This window comes from Trichoderma reesei (assembly GCF_000167675.1).
Source record: "Trichoderma reesei QM6a unplaced genomic scaffold TRIREscaffold_15, whole genome shotgun sequence".
NCBI lineage: Eukaryota > Fungi > Ascomycota > Sordariomycetes > Hypocreales > Hypocreaceae > Trichoderma > Trichoderma reesei.
This window is the reverse complement of record NW_006711162.1, coordinates 52,734-75,153: the sequence shown is the minus strand read 5'-3', so window position 1 is coordinate 75,153 and position 22,420 is coordinate 52,734. Positions and strand designations below refer to the sequence as shown.

The window sequence follows — 22,420 nt, the reverse complement described above, 5'->3', positions numbered from 1 at the left end:
AAGCCGAATACGGGCTCCCGGCGCAAGGAACGATTTATACACACCAGTAGTGGGCTATCACGTTTGTAGATGGACGGAAGCCATGTCGGCACGCCGCAGTACTTGCTTAAATGGAAGCGACTCATCAACTCGCGTGTCCGAAATCTACCTGAGGCCTACTCAATAAGCCATACAGAAAGAACATCATGGTCTTCCTTCCGGTAGCAGTGGCCATAGCTCTCTTGACCTATGAAGGCTCTGCCACTTCCGATCCTTGGCTTCTGTCTACAAATCAGTTCCAGGGTAATCATTATCAGAACTCCCCCTATGTGGCGAACGGATACTTTGGTCAGCGGTTGCCAGCCGAAGGGGTCGGCTACTGGATATATCGAAATGAGTCTACGGGCGATTATCTTCTCAACTGTGAGTAACCTCTATTTCGTCTTATCTTTCCCCTCATTTCTCTGTGCAACCGTGCTGATAGCCTCGTGACAATGCAGCGTGGCCTCTGGATCAGCCAAGGGCCACATTTGGAACTATTTCTGGATTTTGGGACGTTCAGCAGAATATCACGCACGCCATTGTGCCGGATAACTTGAAACGTGGAGGTGAATCTGTGATCAGTGGGATTCCGGAATGGACAGGGCTTACAGTCACCACGGAAAGTGGCGACACATACAAGGCCGGCGTCGACGCTTCGACTGTTACGAATTTCCACCAGTCGTTGTCAGTACGAGATGGAATCGTCCAAACCAATGTAACATGGAGGCCCCCCAGCGAAAACATCACATATCAACTCAACTACACGGTCCTTGCCCACCGTGCCAGGCTCAACTTGGGCATCGTTCGTCTAGATCTCTCCGCCGACCAGGATACGAGGCTCAAAATCACCGACATCTTGGATGGAGCAGGAGCCGTACGGGCCGATTTCCACGAAAAGTGGCTGGAGCCAGAATCGACAATCTGCACGAGCGTCAAGCCGTCTGGGATCGACTATCTCACTGCATATGTGGTCTCCACGGTCAAGTTTGAGACTACCAGCAAGACTGGTCCGGATGACTTGAGGCGGGCTTGCGAGACTAGGAGGAATGGCAGGGGTCATCCCTGGGTCTCCACCAACAGTAGCACCATCTCGCAAGTCTGGGATTGGGGCCTGAGGCGGGGAGACGCCCTCACCATTTACAAGTTTGTGGGCATTGCATCCAATAGCTCACTGGAGGCTGCGAGAGATGCGTCGATCCTAGCAGGATCGACGGCATGGGACGACCTCATATCCGAGCATAGACAGAAATGGGATGCCATTTGGGATGAAGCCGAGATTGTGATTCCAGGGGACCAAGACCTGCAACGACGCGCACGCGCCTCGCTGTTCCACATTCTCACCAATCTACTTCCAGAGGACGCAGGACTTAATAACTCGATATCAGTCAGTGGCTTGTCGAGCGATTCCTACGCAGGATTGATATTCTGGGACGCGGACCTGTGGATATATCCTTCTATTCTGGCTTTGTACCCGCAGTTTGCCGCGGGTATCAACAATTACCGACAACGACTTTCAGACCAGGCCGTCAAGAATGCGCAGTACTACAACTTCTCTGGGGCTCTTTACCCATGGACAAGCGGCCGATTTGGCAACTGTACGGGAACTGGGGTGTGCAAAGGCTATCAGTACCACATCAACAGCGATATTGCTCTGGCCCATTGGCAGTACTACCAACAAACAAACGACTTGGGATGGCTTGCGGAGAAAGGATGGCCCGTAATCAAGAGGGCAGCCGATATGTTTGCCGCGTATGTGATCCGCAATGCTTCAACTGGGAAGTACGAGACTATCCAGCTGGGGGAACCGGTAAGCAAAACTCACAGTGAGTCCCTCATTGATTGATCTTGCTGATGAAAGGAATCGTTCAGGACGAATTTGCCTACAATATCAACAACGGCGCCTTCACCAACGCCGGGATCAAGCAGCTGCTTGGCAATTGGGCCCCTTCAGCCGCCGAGCGATTGCATATCGAAGTCCCGAAGAACTGGTCTCATATCGCACAGAACATGTACATCCCCTATAACGAGAAAGAAAAGGTCATCCTCGAATTTGACGGCATGGATGGAACGTGGATGACCAAGCAGGCGAGCACCGGCTTGATTCAATACCCGCTGCAGTTTCATTTTAGTGAGGAACAGGCGCGCAAAGACGTCGAATATGTATGTTTTTTTCCCAGTCAGTCCCTCGAATTGTTGGATCGCCGCTGATCAAAAGTCACGAGCCCAGTATTCTTCCGTCAACACAGCAGATGGCCCTGCGATGACCTGGTCGATATACGCAATCTCCGAAGCCCAGTTACAACAAAAGGGCTGTGCGGCTTATACTTATCTTCAACGTTCCTCAGAGCCGTACATACGCAAACCATTTTATCAATTTAGCGAGGCGCAGCTGGACAGTCAGCCACCAGGAGTTGAAAACCCGGCATTCATCTTTGGACTCAATCCAGCATTTCCGTTTCTCACGGGCGCGGGGGGGTTCTTGCAAGTTTTGACTCACGGACTTACTGGAATGCGCCCGAATTCAGAGGCGTTTTATCTCGATCCAATGTTGCCGCCGCAGCTGTCTGGCGGAATCGAAGTCAAAGGGATGAAATGGCAAAAAGCGAGTTTCGATGTGCTCATTGGAATGGGCAACACTACAATCACCCGACGACGAACGTGTTCAAGAGAGAAGAAACATGTGACCCTGGAGATACTGGGTGGAAATGCAGGAACAAAGGAATATCGGCTCGGCGAAGGCGAGTCTATTGTGGTTCCCACAAGGCGACCAGATATTAGTTTCAGTTCGCAAGACTTGGCTCTATGCCGGTCAGTTGTGTCCGACTCTGAGTGGGTAGCAGGCAAGTATCCCTTCGCCGTTGTTGATGGGTCTAAATCGACAGCGTGGCAACCTGCCACCCCCCATGAGGCTTCCGTCATCGTCGACATTGGGGAGTTGCAAGAAGTCTCGAAGGTGTTGCTATTTTGGGGCGGTGTTCCGCCTTCAGAATTTCGCCTGTCTGGACGCAGAGAAGCGAATAGCGACTTTGAGAAGCTGACTCCGGTAAAATTGGTGGGGATATCAGCACCTTACGATGCTCACAATGCCCGAATTGTACAAGTTAAAGAGGGAAACGTAACGGCCGTTGAGTTCCGCAATTCTGTGCAGCTTCGCTTCTTGCGACTCACAATTGCTGGATCCTATGCCACGGACGGGTTAGGAGCAACTGTGGCCGAAATCCAAGTGATAAACGAAGGTCGAGGGAGGAATGCCTATGCGATGAAGGCGGGATATGAAATTTCCTCTTTTATCGGAAGTCTATGGAGGTTATTCTCTTCTGGTGGTGCATCGCGGTCTAACTAAGGTAGTGGCTTATCTACGCCGATTCTGCCAACTCGATAATCTTCTCTGCAATTTTTCGCATCTCGGCTTGTCCTCTTGGGAAGTCGTGTCCAAATGGATGATGGTGCTCTTGAATCAAGTCCGGATTGCAGAGGCTGAGCAGATTGAGTCCCAAGTCGGCGTCAGTCTCTCCCAAACAGCGAACGTGCAACGTTGGAATGTCAATAAGCGCACCATCCTTTGCGCCATCATATCTCGTCAAGGCAAGCTCTCCGTCTTCTGTCAGAAAATGTCTTCCATCAGCCAGCATACCCGTCCGCACTGCCTTGATTTCCTTCTTCCGAGATTCGATGGCTCTCTCAGCTGCTTCCCTGCTATCTCCCTTGCGCACTCGCATGTTGGAGGGTCGCAAGTAGGTTGCCTGCAGTTCTCTGTTTAGGGCCGTAGTCTCTGGGCCGTCCTCCATGATCTTTTCTTTACTCAAGGAAAAGGCCTTGATGGGTGTTCCTCCATTGATGAAGACTGCAAATCGAAATAACGGCTGGCTTGATTCTCGCTGACTGTGTCGAATAATCGCCTGAGCTGCAAACGCTGCTCCTCCCGAATAGCCCAATACTCCATCAAACCCCCCTTCTTCCTCGATGAGATCCAGCAGATGCTCTTCAGCCTCTACAACTGAGGATGGAACCAAAGGGTTATAATAAGCATACTGAGGCAATTTGGAAAATTGTGTAGTATATACCGACCAATTACCTATGCGCTGTGAACATTAAAGCACAATATAAGTGTCGATACTGGATGGGCTTGGTGGCTCACCTTCGGTATGGAGCTCGGTTCCTTGCACAAAGTCGAATGTATAATCATCTAAAAGGCTGCGGAGTGCGGCAGTTTGAGCTTGGAAGATCTAAGCGATGCTCGCATGCAAGAGTTTAGCCCAATCCATTCGTAGTAATATCTTATATTGAGGATGGTTGCTAGGAAAGAGTGAGAGAAGTACCTCATTGTTGGACCCTCGTCCATGTAAGCATAGAATTTTCATCTTGCTAGTATAGAGGTGTTGACCTCAGCAGTAGATGGTGTCAACGGAAGCCTGATATCCAGTTTACTTCCACGTGGAGTAACACGAGAGGCGCTTGGTGGCAGGCGGATGGGTGATATCCTGCGAACAGTTATGTCGTGCGCCGCATGATTCCCGACCTTGTGTGTAGCATATATGTATGCTCCATCTTACTGAACGAGGTATTATGGCGCTTCTTTTGCCGTATTCACAACCTGCCGTTTGCGTGACTGTGGGGATTACCGCATGTGTATGTGTATATTCGGCTGATGCTGCAAAGGTCCTTTGCCCCCTCCAGCGCTAGCGATAAGGAATAGACCGAGCATTTTCCCGACGGAAAGTAGGTACCTAGGTAGGTAGGAATTCATTGTCGGGTGTAAGTACTACAGATCCTTCAAATAAAGGATGCGCCCCTGTAGATGAGTACCTACATTCTGATGGTCGTAGCTGAGCGCTAGTGACATCTCGTCGCTTCTCACGAGGCGTGTGCCTGTTGTTTGTTTGCAACAATGGATTCCGGGCATGTTGCGTTCACTCTGTACATTGGAGCAGTTCTGTTTTGTCTTTTCAAGTTCGTCTCCCACAAGATCAACAGAGCAGCCGAACAGAAGCAGCTATCACGCGAACATGGCTGTCAACCTATGCGTGTCAAGTATCCCCACAAGGATCCAATTCTGGGAATCGATCTTTTCATACGTAACGTCAAGGCGGTCTCCGAGCATAAGTTCCTCCAAACCGTGACCAGAAGACATGAAGAAGTTGGTGAGACTTATCAGCTGAATATGATGGGCACAGTTGGTACGTAAGATGCAAATGTGGTCGCGACATCTGCCCATGCCTACTGATCCTAAGCTTCCCTTTCGCATAGGCATCATGACTCGAGACGAGGAAATTATTAAAACTATTCTCTCCACACGGTTCAAAGACTACAGTCTCCACGAGGAGCGAAAGAAGGCGTTGAACCCACTGTTGGGGCATGGCATCTTCAGTTCTGACGGCCTCTCTTGGGCTCATTCGCGCTCTCTTCTGCGACCTCAGTTTGCTCGCTCACAACTCATGGACTTGTCGATGTTGGAGAGCCATGTCAGCTGCCTCATGAGCCTTATCCCTGATGGAAAAGAAGTAGAGCTGCAAGAGCTCCTCTTACGCTTCACTATGGACATGGCCACCGACTTCCTCTTTGGAGAGTCTACCAATAGCTTGCTCGCGGACCAGGATGGCTACCACAGCAAATTAGAGGGCTTTGCAGAGTCCGTTCAGTATGCGCAAGACCGGATAGCAATACGCATGGCGTTAGGTAGATTGGCCTTGCTAAAGCCGGATCTGAAGTTCAAGCATCACGTCCGTGTGGTACACAAATTTGTCGATGGGCTCGTCCACAAGGCTCTGCATGGGAACAACTCAAGCCCCAAAACACAACCGTATATCCTGCTGAGAGCTCTAGTTGAGGATACACAGGACCCAATCCGAATCCGGGACGAGGTAATCAATATTCTCATCGCCGGACGGGATACCACTGCCAGTCTGATTAGCAACGTCTTTTTCCTCCTCTCAAAAAGGCCAGAACTTTGGTCCAAGTTGCGAAACGAAGTGTTGACGCAGTTTAAGCACCAGCCGCCAGCATTCGAAGACATACCACAATGCAAATACGTCCGTTATACTATCAATGAATGTGGGTTGTCACCCAAACCCCTTGACTGATGCCCTTGTCTCTAGCGCAAGCGACACGGTGGAACATATTCCCAAGGCTAACATGATTCTGTCTACTCTTGGCAGCACTGAGGCTGTTTCCACCCGTTCCCGTTAATTCACGAGTCGCAAATTGTGATACAATCCTCCCAAGAGGAGGCGGCGTGGAGGGCAAATCTCCCCTCTTTGTCCCAAAGGGAACCCCTGTCATATACAACGTGTTTGGCCTGCATCGTAGACAAGATGTATACGGTCCTGATGTCGAAGAGTTCAAGCCATCACGGTGGGAATCCCTGCGACTGTCCTGGGAGTTTCTTCCGTTCAATGGGGGCCCAAGGATCTGCATTGGCCGTGAGTTGCTCTTTTCTTGATCCATGAGATGCCTTTACTGACGCAGATGTACGGGTAGAGCAATTCGCTCTAATAGAAGCTAGCTACGTACTGATTCGATTTCTTCAAAAGTTTGAGACCATTGAGTCAAAAGACGAGAGACCGTGGCAAGAGAAGATTGCATTAACCGTTTCTAATCGTAATGGAGTACATGTCTCGTTCAAACGCTCAGAATAGCCTCAAAGCCGGTATGGGCAAGCTTTCTCGTGTCATTCTTTCTATTTGTATAGTACCTACTTTGTCTCCCGCATAATGAACGAGCGGGAGTTCTTCACAAACTATTAATACCATGCTCTCAACTCATAGAATCATCCCTTCAATCTTATGGTAAGGTAGTTGCTATGTGGACCACGCTAAATCGTGCTTATGAGCAGCCTATTATTCGCCTATTATCTGTACCTCGCATTATATTAGCCAATCTAGATGAATCCTCACACAACCGAGCTTCTGGAGACCCCTGTTCCTGGGGAACAGATGGTCCATACCTAGATGTATACTGGTTCAAGCTACAAGGTACAAGCCTCTACTCATGCTCCTACCTACATTACCTATTCGTATCTGAATACATGTCAAGGTAGAAGTACTTGAACGCGAAAATAGAAAGCGTCGAGTCCATGTGCGTCAAATGGCTTGTCAGATATTCCATTTAGATGCTGTGCACCTACAACTTGACAATTATATGTGCCGGTGCAACTGGAAGTTAAAGTAGATGTGGTATACTATCAGGGTCGTTCCTGAACAAATAAGCAACCGGTAACCTTGGAATCGAAATCCTCCATACAACGGCCACGGTTCTCGTGAAGACATCTGTTTCTATAACCTGTCTCTCAACAAAGCTACAGATTTCAGGGACAAACAACACCCATATTTTGCAGATTGCATTCTGCTTCAGCCTCACAATGTTGAGCCCCTTCCATTTATCCCCTTGATGAACCGTTTAGAGCACTAGACGTAGGTCATTTCTAACAGTTACTCACCGACTCCCTTATTGCCTCGTCAACGTGTATCCTCCTAATTCCAGGGCACGGCCCAAGGCATACTGCCTTATCCGCAAGCCCTTGAATAAGTTTATCTATGTCGATTGTTATTTTGAGCCTCTCCTGTGCTTCCTGGCCTGAGCCTGCATTCTCCGTTAGGTTGCGCATTTCCCCATAATAGTCCGACAGGGAAATGTTGTTGTATCCCGTCGGTATAGCTTGTTCTTCCAAAAGCGATTTGCCGAATATGGTAAAGTCGTGTTCTGGGTGAGGAGCACGCCTCCTTGATATGCCACCATGCGCGCCATGGTCCCCCAGAGTATAAGGGCGGCTTTCCGGCATAGTCAACCCTTGATTGCCATGTACCGCACTCCGAGTGTTTGTTCTTTCGCCTAGTGTCTGCAATGAAGGCTCGTTCACGTAATGGAGACTATGCATGCTCGATACCGAAGGCCCCCGTGGCGGCTCGTCGTCAAGCGCAGGCGCTGATAGGCTGATAACATCACTGGGGTTGCCCATGCGCACGAAAATTCCTCGCTGCTCAAGATATTCTTCAACGTCTGGTGCCTCAAGCCATTCGCCTTGAAAGTCGGAAATAGCCGTGTGAAGCATCGTTCTTGTCCTCCCAAATTGTAAGGTCTGCAGGTTCGGCGGTGAAAATCGCGGCGTTAATGTGTTCAGGTTGCCCTCGACCAGTCTCATCAACTTGGGCAAATACAAGTTTCGACCATCGCTGTATTGACAATCAGCGGAAAATAAGCTCGGGCTCCCGGAAAGACGGTGAGCAACCCTCTCGAGAAGCCGTTCTGCGCGTTCCAACTGCAGTGGTAGGAGCATCGCCGGATTGACCGCGACAACAGGAAAGTGTCCCTGCTGCAGAAGTGAAATGGCTCTCCTTAGGCAGGCCAACATCAACCGCTGCGATACGGGCGCTGGTTTGTCGCTGGTGCATAGCTTGTGCGGTTTCTTGAGCGGTCGAACCTCAGTAAATCGAGTCTCGGCAGCAGGACTGCATATCGGCCGGTCCGCGGGCTGGTGACCTGCGCCAGACTCTTCAGCCGCGTCTGTCGCGCCATCGTGGGGAGTCCGATCCTGTTCACCAACCAGCATGGACTTCTCCAGGCGAGCCTTTCTTGCTATAAACACGATATTCATTGCTGTCTGGTTGAGCTGTGTCAGAAGCCCCGCTGGCAGCTCATTGCCGCTTTGTGAGACATGTTCATAAAACTTGATAAACTCTTCAATCGAGCCATCCAAAGCCGCCTCGAGTACGTCAGCTCGCGCTTTCGCTAACGTCAACGCGCCCTGTTTTCGGCTACGGTACGATCGCTGTGCAAGTCTCATTCGGGTCCTCCTCTTGATTTAGAAAGAAAAGGTTAGGTCGAAGCGTCGAGGGGCACTCTCCGAAACAAAGGAGACGACGACGTGATTGGCTTACAGCTTCTTCACCTGGCGTTTCTTGAGCAGTCTCGCTCATCCGTGGACGACCGGGCCGGCGCCGTGATGCGGGCCTGTCCTTTGACTCGGCAGCGTCTTTTCTTTCGTCCATTATTTTGTCGAAGTCTCCGAATTACATATCGGTCCAAGAGAATCACAATTGTCTATATAGGTCGAAGCTCTCGGTGTTTGTAATAAGAGGCGGCCTTCAAGTTGGGCTCTAGTGGGGCGTTGTGGGCTGACAAATTGTTCCGGCCCTGATTATGGGAGGAAGAGTCGGAGGCGTTCGCAAGTCAGACAAATCGTTTTTTGCTTAACACCGACAGCCGTTTTAAGGAGGACAAGGCTACTACCATGGGGCTGGAGATGGAAATGGACAACAATCAGTTATTATACATATTTGTACTAGTTATACATATAAATGGCTCTTTATATAAGAAAGGGCCTCTTCCGCTACTGTATTGCATAGATCCTGAAGCAACAATCGTGGATTGACGATCATTGAACATAAGGTGAAGTCAAATTCTCAGAGCCAGAGATCCAATGCTTTACTTTTCACTAATTCTAGACGAAACAACTCCAGTCTATCATCATGCCTTCCGAATCTGTTTCACTTGCGATTGGTTCGCATACGTGGACGCCCGAGAACAAAGAGATTGATGGTCTCTTACATGTCATGCGAAACCACAACATCAGAGTTATCGACACTGCCAGGAGTTACGTATGTTCATCATGGTCATCTGTCTTTCTTCATATAGAATAGGTGACCTAACGTGAAATTAAGGGCCTTGGCGCATCTGAGACTGTTATCGGGCTGAAGAACCTGAGTCGCGAGTTCGCCATCGATACAAAAGCTGCCACCGGAGTCATACCTGGTGCTGGACAGAAGATTCTCCAATTTGCCAAAGAGAGTTTGGAGGCACTTCGAACGAACAAAGTGAATAGTTTCCATTGCTACATTACGATTGCAGCTGATGCGTTTATTCGACTTCTGACGATGTACACTGCCTAGGTCCGAGTCTTCTTCATACACGCACCTGTGAGTACCCAAGCTTCACCAGCCAAGGCCTACCGTGGGAAATTTTCACTAACATCTAAACTCAAACTTAAAGGACGAAGAAACGCCAGTACATGTGCAGATGGAAGCAATCCAGACTCTGTATAAGCAAGGCGCCTTTGAGGCATTTGGAGTCTCGAACTTTACTCCGGAGCAAGTCGTCGAATTCTATGATTACGCCAAGTCCAAGGGCTACGTTCTTCCTACAGTATATCAGTCCAGCTACTCGCTGGTGGTACGCCAGAATGAAACGAGGCTCTTCCCAACTTTGCGCAGATTAGGCATCTCCATCCAAGCTTACTCACCCATGGCAGGGGGCCTTTTGTCAAAGACGCGAGAATATATCGAGTCAGGACAGGGTAATTGGGATCCCAACACCTTGACTGGCAAGATCTTCCGCGACCTTTACTACAAGCCGTCGTATTTGAAGATGCTGGAAGAATTCGCAAAGCTTTCCCAGGAAACTGGTTTGAGTCGATCCGGGTTGGCTTATCGTTGGGTGAGGTACCACTCGGCTCTCAAGCCAGAGCACGGCGACTCAATGATCCTGGGCTCTGTGAGTGGTCAGCAGCTGGAAGAAGCCTTAGCAGAGCTGGACAAGGGCCCTCTTGAGTCTGCGGTCGTCGAAAAGCTAAATAGCTTCTGGGAGCTGATCAAAGACGATGCACCGGTCGACAACCTCATCTCTGTTCGTAAGGTGGTTCGTGGAACGGCATAAAATTTAGGCTACATGCCTAAGCTATGCCATCGCGAGGGAGGCATCGCTGGCTATTTCCAAACGTTGCCTCATACATCTCATATTAGAGTAGCATAAAAGTCTGCGAAAAAATACGTGACATCAAGGCTCACTAGTATTGGGTGCATGCAATGAACAATTTATAACACGTGCGAAGTATCAACTACGAGATGACTTACTTGCAGCTACCTTACCTACCCTGTGCGTCTATTGTTTGTTGCGATATCTAGGTCCCTACCGTACTCAGAGATATTCCCACCCAGTCACTGATAACCTAAAAGCGCCACACATAACAATCGTTAAGGTACCTAGATTCCTAAGGTACTTTGACTCTTCGCGTGTCATTGCCAAAGTAGACGAAAGAGTGAGCCTTGAAGTTTATCTCCAAAGCTCAATACCTAAGTACTTTACGGTATTGCCTGGATAAGGACAATCGCAAACTGGTATAGATGTACTGTAACAGAGGGAAAAGAATACTCGTAGGCTACCGTGAGCGGCCTCAGTCAATCTTCCCCCAAACCCAGTGTAGGAAATTGTTCCGATGTAAAAATTAGCTTAGTATTGATCTCGATCCTCCCGAGATTCCGTCCCCACCAAGGCTTACCAAAAAAAGGGGGCCCTTGCTCCATTGTCCATTTTAGACCCCAAGCAACTGACTCCGTATCTCACGAGAATTATCAAAAATTTTCGCCAGCTAGTCACACGCCCCACGTGGGCTTGTTCACTGATTCTGGACGGGGCAGAGGCCTCTGCACCGCTATAAAGGACATTATGGAAGGGCAAGGGAAAAAAGGGAGACTGCCTCTGTAGATACATGCTACAACTGCGATCTGCTCGTCAATCTAGATACGAGTCGGGGCGTAACCCAGGTTTTCATGATTCGTACAATGAGGTCTCCTGACGTTGAGCGTCCGCTCTCTCTATCTCTACCGCCCCTTAAGAAATCGGCCACTCTCACCGAGGCTGAGACACGGCAAGCCCTCCGACAGCTACACGAGTTTTCTTACTATCCCGTCCCTGAAGTGCTCGAGTTGGATGCATCCCACAATGCCCAGGACGCATCCGCTCCAGACTCTGGCTATGCCTCCGAAACCGACGCTGACGAGGCATCCAAGGGCGAAAAGGCGGTTCCCCTGTACCTGGATCCCATAGAACGCGACTTTGCCGTGCGCTGGCTCACTGGCTTTATTGGACAAGCCTGGGATTTCCCACTCAGCGACGACACGCGCGACGAATTTGTGGATGCTGCATGCTCGCTGCTCTCCCACTTGACGAACACCGAGGATGAATGCAAGCAGCGAGATGAGGACCCCGGCATGACGCGACGATTCAGATTCTCCAGCGGTGACGGCGCCAAGAGCTTCGTGGTCGATCTCAACGATACTCCCATGCAGTTGGGCGACGACCACGAGGATGTCGGGCTGCAGACGTGGGGAGCATCCATCGCATTCTCGCAAATGTTTTGCACTGCGCCGGCGGAGTTTTTACCAACCACAAAGAAGGCTCTTGATTCCACGACGAGAGTCATTGAGCTTGGCGCGGGCACAGGACTCGTCAGCCTGGTGCTCGCAAGCGTGCTGCCATCGATGGCCGATTCACCGGCGTCGATAATCGCCACAGACTACCACCCCGCCGTGTTGAAGAACCTGGAAAGGAATGCAACCTTCCACCACAAACCAGGATCTACCGCTTTGGTGCAAGTGGCCCATCTTGATTGGTGTGCGCCGACGCGGGAACCTCCTCTGGACGTGCCGGCAGACATGATTGTCGCAGCAGACGTTGTCTACGCTGCAGAGCATGCTCGATGGCTCCGCCATTGCGCTGCGCATCTGCTCGCTCCTGAGGGCGTCTTCTGGCTCATGGTTTCCATCAGGCCCAATGGCAAATTCGCCGGCGTCTGCGATTCCATAGAGTCCATTTTCGCTGAGAAAGACACAGCTGTCACCAATGCCTACGGCCACTTGAAGATCCTGGACCACCAGTGGATAGACAAGAAGCATAATATTGGGCGAGCGGACGAAATAGGGTATAAGCTCTTCAGAATCGGATGGGCCTGATTTCATACCTGCGAATACTGTCAAGGATGATGGATGGCTATGCATTTTCTCAGGCGTTAATTTGGCGAAAACTGATGATGGGCTTCAGGTATGGATTGATAGAGCGTATGGACAACAGATTAGACCTAGAGTAAGGATACGGCGGTATAGACGGCTATAAATAGAACCCCTGGTATTCCCATACCCATAGATTTGTAACTGCTGCTGCATCATTTGCGCATGTTTCTATCCGTTGGAATAGCATGTGCTTGATAAATCCTATACGTCTTGAGTTCTCCCAGCTAACCCTTGGGCAGACAGAACATCAAATGGAGCATGTGTAATTCGGGAGTCGCACTGTACAGCCTCAACCTTAAATCCAGATCCGAGGCACCGAATCTCCCGAGCTAAGTATTCAGGCTTCAGCACACCTGGCAATGGAAACCAAGGCACCCACGCAGCAGAAGAGGGCCAGAAGGATCGAGGGGCGGGTTGCCATCGCGTGCAACCATTGTCGCAATCAGCATCTGCGATGCGACGCCATCGTGCCGACGTGCTCCAGATGCCGCAACTTACGAAAGACGTGCGTCTACACGGATCTGCGGCGTAGTCGCCGGAGGCGTAACAGCGTCGAGAAGCCGACGCCTTCAGGGCATCGCCGTGATGCAATCAATGCGGCCAGAGACTCTCCGGCACTTATTCTGCAGAGCCCGGCCTTTGAGGCGGCCCATTCACCAGTGACGCCGTTTGTAGCGTGCACCCATGCTCTTCCTCCCGCTGTGTTGGTGGACAGCCACCTACTGACAAGCAGACCGGTCGACGCCTTCTACAAGTTCTTCTTTCCTGGCCATCCCTTTGTTCTGCCGAGGGAGCATTTGATGAGTCGGTCAGAGAGGACTACGGATGTAAGCTACGGACTCGCCCTGATCATTGCCTTCATTGGCTCGAAATACACGCACGATTCACTATCAAGTGAGTATAGGCAGGGCGCTGAGCGCGCGTTGAGCGAGCAGCTGGTGCCCAATGGCTTCAATGTTCAAGCTCTAATGCTACTTGCCCTTACCTTGGAATGGTCGGGTGAGAATGAGAGAGCGGCGGCAATCCTGGAACAAGCAAAGGCCTTGGGCCTAGAAGCCGGCATGCAGAATCGAAATTTCGCTGCTGACCACGGCTGCGGGGACAAAGTGCTGGAGGAAAGCTGGCGGAGAACTTGGTGGGAGCTCTATGTTACCGATGCACTCTTCGCCGGCATCCGCCATTTGCCGACCTTCACACTCTGGCAAGTGGACGCGGATGTTGATATGCCTTGTGAGGAAGAGCAATACATTGAAGGAGTAAGTTGTCAGCTGAAGCGACACTCGAATCTCTTCATTGCTAACTGGGCGCTAGGTGATTCCCCTGCCACGAACGCTGGCCGAATATGATGATCGTGGCTTCGACGAAGACGACGTGGGCTTTTCTTCCTACGCGTATCTTATTGACACCGCTCGCATCCTTGGGACAGCCTTGGCCGCAGGTGACATTGCCAACAAATCCGCTTATTCTTTAGTGAAGAGCGCCGAGGCAAACCTCATGAGCTGGGAGTTGCATTTACCACGCTCCAAACGCGACCCTGTTCGATCCGATGGAACTGTTGATGAAATACTCTTCAAAGCCCACATGGTATTCAATACGTGAGCAAACCACTTGCTGGAATGGCACCTCATCAGCCTTTACCTTGCCGCGAGTCGCTAACGACAGTATTATATAGCACATCCACTCACCTTCATCGGCCGAGATCAATGCTTCACTACACCACGATGGAGCTAATATGCTCCAAGTACGCACCACCGCTCCCTGCAGAGGTTCTAGGTCAAGAAGAACAGCATCTTGAGAAGCACACGCACAAGGCCATCAACGCTTCGAGGAACTTTGTTGATCTACTTACCGCTTCTTCCTCGCCGCTGACACACAGCCCTTTTGTGATGTGCATGGGCTCACTAGCTGTAGCCACTTGTCTCTCAAGCTGTGTGCACATCTTGACCGGCCCCGAACTCTCATGGACAAAGGATCGAGTACGACTACTTCTAGGCATCCTGAAAGCGTTCTTGACAATATGGTCACAGGCGAGGCACTGGTTCGCAGAAATAAAACTCATGGCGAAGGCTGTCCTTGGACAGCAAGATGGAGCTGGACAGATAGGTTGCGACTCTGTACCGACCGAAACAGACTTTGAAGACATGTCATTTCTAATTGAATTATCGGGTGGTTAAGAACAATGGAGCTAGGCACTGGATGAGGCAGCTTGAAGGAAAAGTCGGAATATCGCAGTACAGACAGCATGTTGCCCAACTAAACTGCAAGCAAGCCCCTATTCAGACAGAAATTGAATAACTGCCTTGCCTTTCCTGCCTCTGTGCGATGCATATTTCCAAGCCTCTACCGCTTCTTTCGCCTCGAATACCTGAACAGGAATAGGCCTCAATGCGCCATCGTCTATAAGTGAGGCCACATGGGTAAGTGCATCGCCATCCGGAGACACAATAAAGTGCAGGCACTTTACCCCTGGATACGTTTGTGACTCTTCCGGCTGTCCCCCATTGAAAGCCCAACTCGGAGCCGGATCACCCACTGTCACGATGACCCCGTCCTGTTTGACCGTTTTCCACGCTTTTGTCAATACTTCACCTCCGACTGTATCGAAAACCGCATCAACTCCGTGTATCTTGTCGCACCAGTCCAAGGAGCCGTAATCCAAGACCTTGGTTGCTCCTAGTTCTTGGACGAAGTCGTACTTTGAAGGCGAAGCTAGACCAATGACCTCTGCACTGAGCAGCTTCTTGGCAATCTGAACAAACATGGCTCCAACAGCCCCCGAAGCCCCCGTGACAAGGGCTTTGCTGCCCTGTGTAAGCTTCATGCGACTGAACACAGCTTCCCATGCAGTCAACGCAGGTATGGGGAGTGCAGCTGCCTGCGCATGGGAGATTGAGAGCGGTTTGATAGCGACCTCGTTTGGCATGGCGATGGCATACTCTGACTGACCTCCTTGAGGACTGTCTGCAGCAAGCATGGCATAGACGCTTTGCCCAAGAGACAGCGGTCCATCGTATTCGGGACCGACGGCTTCAATTGTGCCGGAGATGTCGTGCCCAGGTACTCGGTGAGTTGAGGCGTACAACTCGGGCCATATGACTTCGTCTGCTGTTATTCCGGCAGCGTGGACCTTGATCAGAATCTGATGGCCTGTAGGAGATGGTCGTAATAAGGTATCTGACAGGACAATGCGGTGATTCTCTCGGGTGCCCAAAACTTGAACAGCTTTCATGTTGATGCTCCCGACCGGAATAACGATGAGGTGGATTGAGGTATATTCAAGGTTATATTGATAGAAATTAGGCCTATGAACCAAGCCCTTATGGAACTGACAGATCAAGTTGGAAGGGCGTGGTCTAGGGTATTGCCGGTTCTATGACAAGGAATTTGGAGGCAATTTATACCTCTACTTCTCAAAGGGGTTACCAGCGTAGAATGTGACTGCAAATATATTCGTCGTCTGCGGGTGTCACGTTAACAAGGAAGTGGTTGGCGAACATAACAGGGACTCGGGTCGGGTCAATCGGAAAATCGACCCGAATGTGGCGCTGGCTCCATGGTTCGTTTGAGCCGACCCGAATGCCGGACAAGCTGAGCAAGAGCGTCTCGGACTTTGCAGCTGGGGCAGATTGGATACCTACCTAGGATAATGGCCTGGTTGAGCCGTGCGAAGGCCTGAAGACGTGACCTTTCTGACCCCCATCGTAGCAAGTGTGCCTAGGTTGGCGTTGTCTACCTCGGTAGCCCAAAGCTTTTGTATTGTCCGTGTATCTCTAAAGTACGGTCAAGTTCCCCATTACTAGAACTTGCCGTTGAATCATCCTCCTTGGGGAGCGACAACTGTCGCAGCAACCATGATAGCACCACCTCTCGTAACCGAACAGGTGAAGAACATGACGCATTATCGAAATCGAACAACGCACTGCAACCATTGTTCAGGACCCGATTGCGAGAGGATGTGAAACTTCTCTTCAACCATGATCTCACCAATGTACCTAGACAAGTCAATCATTCGGAGTTCACCCGGACTGACAGCTGGGTCCTGCAGATAGACAAGGAGGTGCTGCAGTCGTCAGGTTTCTTTTCATCGGCGAGCTCTTGAGTGGTGTGAAGGGCGATCCGCCATGCTATACAAGCCCGGCAAAGACTGTTTCGACTTACTGAGCTGTCGCTATACTGTGGGAGAGGATGACAGCAAGGCTGCGCCCGCTGATGGATAACGCTGGAAGAATGAGCTTCCCATTTCCAGCAAGCAAGAACTTCGATCTGATTGATATGCTAGAGACCTGATGGTACCATGGCCGCCAATACCACAGCACTTTACCAGCTCTGGACTTTGCTCAAGTACGATATTCCGATCCACAATCCCCCATGTCTTTGAAGATTTCGCATCTTCGACTTCGCTTCAACACCTCCTCAATCATGTCGAGATCTGATTGATTCAGGGACCAACCAAAGCTGGCCAGATTCTCATCTGTATGGTCGCTTATACCCATTCGTGCACCGACGATGACCGCGCCCACGTATGGAAAGTCCAACACCCAGCGAGTGGCGACATTTGATATCGAAACTCGGTGTTTTGAAGCAATGATACGTAGCACCCTCAGGAGTTCCTGAAAGAGGCCCCAGCCGCCCCAGCTGCGTATCATTTCGAAATACTATTGACCATTATGGTCAGCAAAGGTCCAGCGTCGCGGCAGTGTTATCCCCATGCCATTTAGGTACCTTTCGCTGGCTTGGTGTAATTGACCCATCGTATATATCGGGCTCAGACCTTCCGAGCCATTTGTCGGCGAGAAAACCACCGCACTTGGTCATCACGTTAGGCATGTCAACCAAATGATCCCTCTCGCAAAAGGCTCACCAGCGTGCCATATGTCAGGAGCTTTATATTGTGCGTTTCACAAGCAACTGCCATTTCGAGTATTGGACGAGAGTCAACCAGAGAAAACTAAGGTAGTTGTGAATTAGCTGCTCTTCCCAAAGAAAAACATAGGTCAACATGCCATACCTGAACTTGATTGGTGAGTACTTGAATACCCGCTTCAACCACGTCGAGGAGATGTTTCGTATCGAAATTGCATAGACCAACCATTTCAACACGGGCATCTTCCGTCAGGAGTCGTAGAGCATCGAGATACTCCCGATGCTGATACTATGGCATCTGTTAGCGCCAAACCTTTATCTCAACGACGGCCCATTACCACGCATGATCACCCACAAATTGCCAATGGAATTGCAGTAGATCGATCTTGTCCGTCTGCAAACGGCGACATCGCTCGGCAATATTTGCCTGGACGGCCTCCCGAGACACCGTCATTTTCTGGAAGACACAATACTTCGTTGCCGTGAAGATCGCATCTCGATGAGGATACATTGATGCAAAGCGACCCTACGGGCCAGGTGAGTGCGTGGCTGTGTGAAACTCACTCCTTCTACTTACAAACACAAGTTCAGCATCGCCATAATGGTCAGCCATGTCGAAGGCTGTGAATCCTTGTTGGACATGTCTTGAGAACTGCTCAATAACCTTCGACGACGATGCAGCCCCCCATGCGGGACTAGACATCTGCCAAAGACCCGAGAATATTCGCGGGACTCTGCGTCCATTCAGTAGGAACGTTTCTTTTGCTACTGGTGGCAGTGGGATCATGGAAATTTGTTTTGCCAGGCTCTGGTACTCATCTGCGATAGCAGGTCGAGGCAGCCCAAGGATACCAGCCGTAGAAACTAGGCTTCGACTGAATGGGTATTCTTGGCTTGTCGCTTTCAGAGTGGCATGGCAGCTCGCCAGGGACTGATAGAGAGCGTCGACTAGAGAATGCTCTGTGTTGTTCATGGCCCTTGCACCGGTATCTACAAGGAGGGATTTCTGAACGGCTGTCATGGCTTGCACAATATCGCCATCCACGCTGGTCAGCAAGGATCGCATTTCACCTGAACTGTCATTAATACTGCGCGAAACTAGGACCGTCCCTTGAGAGATTATGTTTTCGAAAAGCTGCAGACTCTCGAATGACAGCCCGCAGCCAAGCATACTGCGCGCGATCTGTTGCATCTTGACGAGACTCGGAAGGCAAATTTTCCTGTCCTTCTCTTTCATCAGAGACATGGCCCTCAACTCGACGAACTTTCTCGTCTCGAGCTCGAAATCGCGTGTGATTTCTGGAAACAACACCAAAAGGGACCTCATCACCACACGGAGGCCATCCGCAGGGAGGTTAACGATGATGGTGTCCGTCATCATATTGACGTGCGCCGTTTTGATACCGTTGCCATGATGTGGGATGGCCATGCTGAGGGAGCTTTTGATGCAAGACAGTTCGGTATGCAAGCCCCAATTCGGCCGCCAATGATGTATGGGATGCCGACTTCAATGATGGGCTGGTCAACAATCGTGTTTGCCGGCGATTAGGCTATTGCCTCGAGCTTCCCAACAGCTCGTGAATTTTCACTGCAGCGCCCATCTTGCCATGTGAGATTACAGCCACCGGCGTCTATACAGTAAAAGTCACCGGCGCCCATCAGTAATTGCTCGGGTAGCATTGATCTCGTGTAGATCGCCGATCGGCCTCTTACGACATACGCACCGGCTTTTCCAAAGGGATTCGGTCGCGTCCACTATCGGGTAAGATGTGAGTGGTACGCGCTTCACCTGCCTCGTGGTCTATGATATGGAGCGATATGATGGATGGCCTTCAATGACGATTGTGATGGCGCAGAGATACCCAAGGTATCTGTGACATTTTAAAAACATTGAGAGTACGAAGCGCCACTGATAGCCGCCGAACCAACTCCCCCGTGGTACCTACCTACCTGGCATGTGTCTCTCACACGACACTCATTTCGACAATGCTCGTCAGTCTCACCCACCAAAAGGCAAAAGAGCCTGTAAGAGACCTGGTCATCGCTCTCAGGCCCACAGTCTCCACCAATCCTTTCCAATGTCGACGATTGTCTTCGCGTCCTGGCTGTTGCGTTCATGGCCGAGTTGAATCTCCACCATCAACTGACATATCGGGTCGTCGCGAGCCAGTTGCTGCCGTGACTAACGCGTTTGTGACACACTGACCTCGCCATGAATGCTTGCCTCCCATGCCGAAAGGTAAAGATGAAATGCCGGCAAGGCAGCCAACCGGCTTCTAAATGCGAGCGGTGCGCGCGGAAGTCTCTCGACTGCGTGTTTCAACGGCATCGTAGAGGCCGGAAGCCTGGGACGAAGTGAGTGAGACATTCCGGGAGCCTTAGAGTCCCAGACGATGAGAATTGACGAGACTTCCATACTTTGTAGGATCGCCAAGCGGAACACGCCTACAGCGCCGCGTGCCGCAAATTCAGCTGTGAACAAGACGCCGGGCTACAGCGCTCCATCGATGGTAGAAACAGTACCGGCTGAGGAGCCTGGCAACTTACAGCCATCCGGAGTGCTCAATCAGGAGGCAATGCGTGGCAAATTCTCGCTGCGCCGAATACTGAGCACCGCAGATAGTGATGCTATGGAACCACCGGAAGCATCTCCCCCAGGCCGACCAGAAGATCCCATCGAGATGGGCATCCTCAGCCTCTCCATTGCTAAATCACTTTTCGAGAAGTTTGTGAATCACTAGCTACGGCGTTATCTTCCCGTTAAAGACTAATGCGAGGCTTTCTTGTAGTTTCATTCTGGTTCTCAACCCGTATATAAGTCAGCTGGATCCCCATCTGCACACTTTCTTCTACGTCCGCCAAAAGTCGCCCTTCTTATTCACAGCTGTTCTTGCAATGTCTGCAAAGGCGTTCAATCCCATCGTATATAATGCGCTGTATGACCATGCGCAACACCTCTACACCGAAGTCTTTCGGAATGGCCTCAAGTCAACAGAGATTGTCCAGGCCATCCTCATCCTCACCTATTGGAAGCAACCACAAGATACGCGAGCATGGACATCGATAGGATATGCCATTCGCATGTGTATGGACATGGGGTGGCACAAGCTGGCACCCTACTCCACATCCAGTCGTCTCACCATGGGCGAAGCCAGGCGACGCGAAATTCGTAACATTGAGCGGACGTGGTATGTGCTATTTGTCTATGATCGAAGGTATGTTAGCCCGTAGCCCCCCTATATAAAGTGCTACAACTAAGAATGTCCCAGTATCAGTCTCCAAACCGGACGGCCTTGGATGATTGAGCGCAACGCCTTCATAGAGTCGATCGACACTTGGTGCACTGATGCCATCGCAGACCGCAACGACGACTTGCTTGGTGCCTTTGTCAATCTGAGACTGATGAGCACCTCAATCTTTTCTCTTCATGCTCCCAGCCGTTCGCGCGGCGAAAGAGTACCTCTGGAGGATATGGAAACCCTACTTTCGCTGAAGAAAGCCAGCATTGAGAGATGGGAGCGCCACTGGGTCCAAGAGGTGGACAAAAAGCTGTTGCCCGAAGAAGAGACGTGCCACAAATTCCTGATCCGGTTCTACGGGATGCATTTTCGATTGCAGCTCTTCTCGTTGCCGCTCCAAGACGTGCTTTCCTCAGCATACTCGGAATCATCTCTCCATTTGGACATCATCTGGGCCGCATTCACAGGTGCCATGGACATGCTGAAGCTGGTGTCACAACATTCGACCCAGCTGTATTTTGCTCAGGACTCCATTCATGTCATGACTGCCTATAGCGCGGCGTTTCTCGTCAAGGTAAGTCCTACTCTACATCTTTTATACCCGTGGTCTCAGGAGGCTTTGCGATCCTAATGTTGGAGGTCGATTTCTTTAGCTTCTCATATCTGCACCCAATACAGTAGTAAAGGAAATAGAGTCCTCAACAATATCTGTCATTCGTTCTGCCGCTCAAGCCTTCTCTCACCAGGCGTCAGCTCCAGGAACGAGCTGCGAATTGCAAGCACGATTTCTTCACAATATTGCGACAAAGGTTGCTCAGAGAAATAGAAAGGAGAATGTCGCAACGCCTACAATCACCTCTGGCCTAGATCGACATGCATCTGAAGACCATGATCACTCAGAGTCATCCAAGCTACCATTCTTACCACCAGAAGTCAACCAGGCCATGCCCCAGCCGCTTGAGCAACCTCTCCCCGACGTCTTCATCTTTCCGCATCCTGACTTGGATCCGTTATTCATGGACGACGGTGCATGGGCTGATATTCTGGCAAGTGCCGCGTTCAACACTCAAAACGGTATGTTATTGGCGGGCTGATGTAATGACTGTATATTGAGGCTTCACTACTTTCGTGACACACCGTCCTCCCCGCATCATATCGAAAAATGACTCCATAACCTTTGTACATCATGGATGCAACGGAACAATAGTCGTTTCCGAGTGGCTGAATGTGCGAATGCCTTCTCTGATAATTTTCAGTTGAGATGGGCAATTTGGATCAGGACACGCTACCAAGGCGTCGGTTGTCATCCAGTCGTTTGGGGATGTGACCCTTTGCTTTGCAGGCAGAAGTGGTATAACGCTGGCTGCCTCAAATTAGAAGTGGTCCCTCTCTCGGCAGGTATATACACTTCTTACACAGCGAGTATATACTTATGCCCTGGTTTGGCGGCAGAAAGATCATCTCTCCTCGCATGGTGAAATAGTCCCCTGCTTTGGCTCCGCAAATGATTCGCCTTCC

General features: G+C 50.6%; 10 protein-coding genes across 10 annotated transcripts; 6 read left to right on the top strand and 4 right to left on the bottom strand.

Moving 5' to 3' along the window:
• Positions 1–248: 248 nt before the first annotated feature.
• Positions 249–3,265, top strand: TRIREDRAFT_25224 (glycoside hydrolase family 65; the record flags this gene model as incomplete). Its single annotated transcript, XM_006966871.1, has 4 exons — positions 249–402; positions 480–1,828; positions 1,891–2,181; positions 2,249–3,265. Coding segments are annotated over 4 exons (2,811 nt in total), but the record flags the coding sequence as incomplete, so codon positions are not given.
• Positions 3,266–3,377: 112 nt separating this feature from the next.
• TRIREDRAFT_109221 (uncharacterized protein) lies at positions 3,378–4,345 on the bottom strand (the record flags this gene model as incomplete). Its single annotated transcript, XM_006966890.1, has 3 exons — positions 3,378–4,096; positions 4,160–4,215; positions 4,341–4,345. The coding sequence occupies 3 exons, from the start codon at positions 4,343–4,345 to the stop codon at positions 3,378–3,380; spliced, it is 780 nt and encodes a 259-aa protein (XP_006966952.1).
• A 564-nt stretch (positions 4,346–4,909) lies between these two features.
• Positions 4,910–6,656, top strand: TRIREDRAFT_65036 (uncharacterized protein; the record flags this gene model as incomplete). The annotated part of the gene is made up of 4 exons (XM_006966997.1): positions 4,910–5,198; positions 5,269–6,072; positions 6,177–6,440; positions 6,499–6,656. 4 exons carry the CDS (start codon positions 4,910–4,912, stop codon positions 6,654–6,656), a joined length of 1,515 nt encoding a protein of 504 aa, XP_006967059.1.
• Positions 6,657–6,964: 308 nt separating this feature from the next.
• Positions 6,965–9,005, bottom strand: TRIREDRAFT_109219 (uncharacterized protein; the record flags this gene model as incomplete). Its single annotated transcript, XM_006966889.1, has 6 exons — positions 6,965–6,985; positions 7,023–7,037; positions 7,145–7,172; positions 7,378–7,424; positions 7,457–8,812; positions 8,895–9,005. 6 exons carry the CDS (start codon positions 9,003–9,005, stop codon positions 6,965–6,967), a joined length of 1,578 nt encoding a protein of 525 aa, XP_006966951.1.
• A 480-nt stretch (positions 9,006–9,485) lies between these two features.
• On the top strand, positions 9,486–10,668 carry TRIREDRAFT_64956 (uncharacterized protein; the record flags this gene model as incomplete). The annotated part of the gene is made up of 4 exons (XM_006966996.1): positions 9,486–9,614; positions 9,678–9,837; positions 9,913–9,932; positions 10,006–10,668. The coding sequence occupies 4 exons, from the start codon at positions 9,486–9,488 to the stop codon at positions 10,666–10,668; spliced, it is 972 nt and encodes a 323-aa protein (XP_006967058.1).
• A 905-nt stretch (positions 10,669–11,573) lies between these two features.
• Positions 11,574–12,743, top strand: TRIREDRAFT_65041 (uncharacterized protein; the record flags this gene model as incomplete). Its single annotated transcript, XM_006966995.1, has 1 exon — positions 11,574–12,743. One exon carries the CDS (start codon positions 11,574–11,576, stop codon positions 12,741–12,743), a length of 1,170 nt encoding a protein of 389 aa, XP_006967057.1.
• A 416-nt stretch (positions 12,744–13,159) lies between these two features.
• TRIREDRAFT_79725 (uncharacterized protein) lies at positions 13,160–14,399 on the top strand (the record flags this gene model as incomplete). Its single annotated transcript, XM_006966994.1, has 2 exons — positions 13,160–14,056; positions 14,112–14,399. 2 exons carry the CDS (start codon positions 13,160–13,162, stop codon positions 14,397–14,399), a joined length of 1,185 nt encoding a protein of 394 aa, XP_006967056.1.
• A 673-nt stretch (positions 14,400–15,072) lies between these two features.
• Positions 15,073–16,029, bottom strand: TRIREDRAFT_65097 (uncharacterized protein; the record flags this gene model as incomplete). The annotated part of the gene is made up of 1 exon (XM_006966888.1): positions 15,073–16,029. One exon carries the CDS (start codon positions 16,027–16,029, stop codon positions 15,073–15,075), a length of 957 nt encoding a protein of 318 aa, XP_006966950.1.
• Positions 16,030–17,137: 1,108 nt separating this feature from the next.
• On the bottom strand, positions 17,138–18,366 carry TRIREDRAFT_65067 (uncharacterized protein; the record flags this gene model as incomplete). The annotated part of the gene is made up of 6 exons (XM_006966887.1): positions 17,138–17,455; positions 17,523–17,606; positions 17,662–17,748; positions 17,809–17,952; positions 18,019–18,189; positions 18,241–18,366. The coding sequence occupies 6 exons, from the start codon at positions 18,364–18,366 to the stop codon at positions 17,138–17,140; spliced, it is 930 nt and encodes a 309-aa protein (XP_006966949.1).
• Positions 18,367–19,908: 1,542 nt separating this feature from the next.
• On the top strand, positions 19,909–22,162 carry TRIREDRAFT_71823 (fungal specific transcription factor domain-containing protein; the record flags this gene model as incomplete). The annotated part of the gene is made up of 6 exons (XM_006966993.2): positions 19,909–20,018; positions 20,089–20,388; positions 20,453–20,878; positions 20,933–21,476; positions 21,589–21,976; positions 22,110–22,162. The coding sequence occupies 6 exons, from the start codon at positions 19,909–19,911 to the stop codon at positions 22,160–22,162; spliced, it is 1,821 nt and encodes a 606-aa protein (XP_006967055.1).
• Between the last annotated feature and the right edge of the window lie 258 nt (positions 22,163–22,420).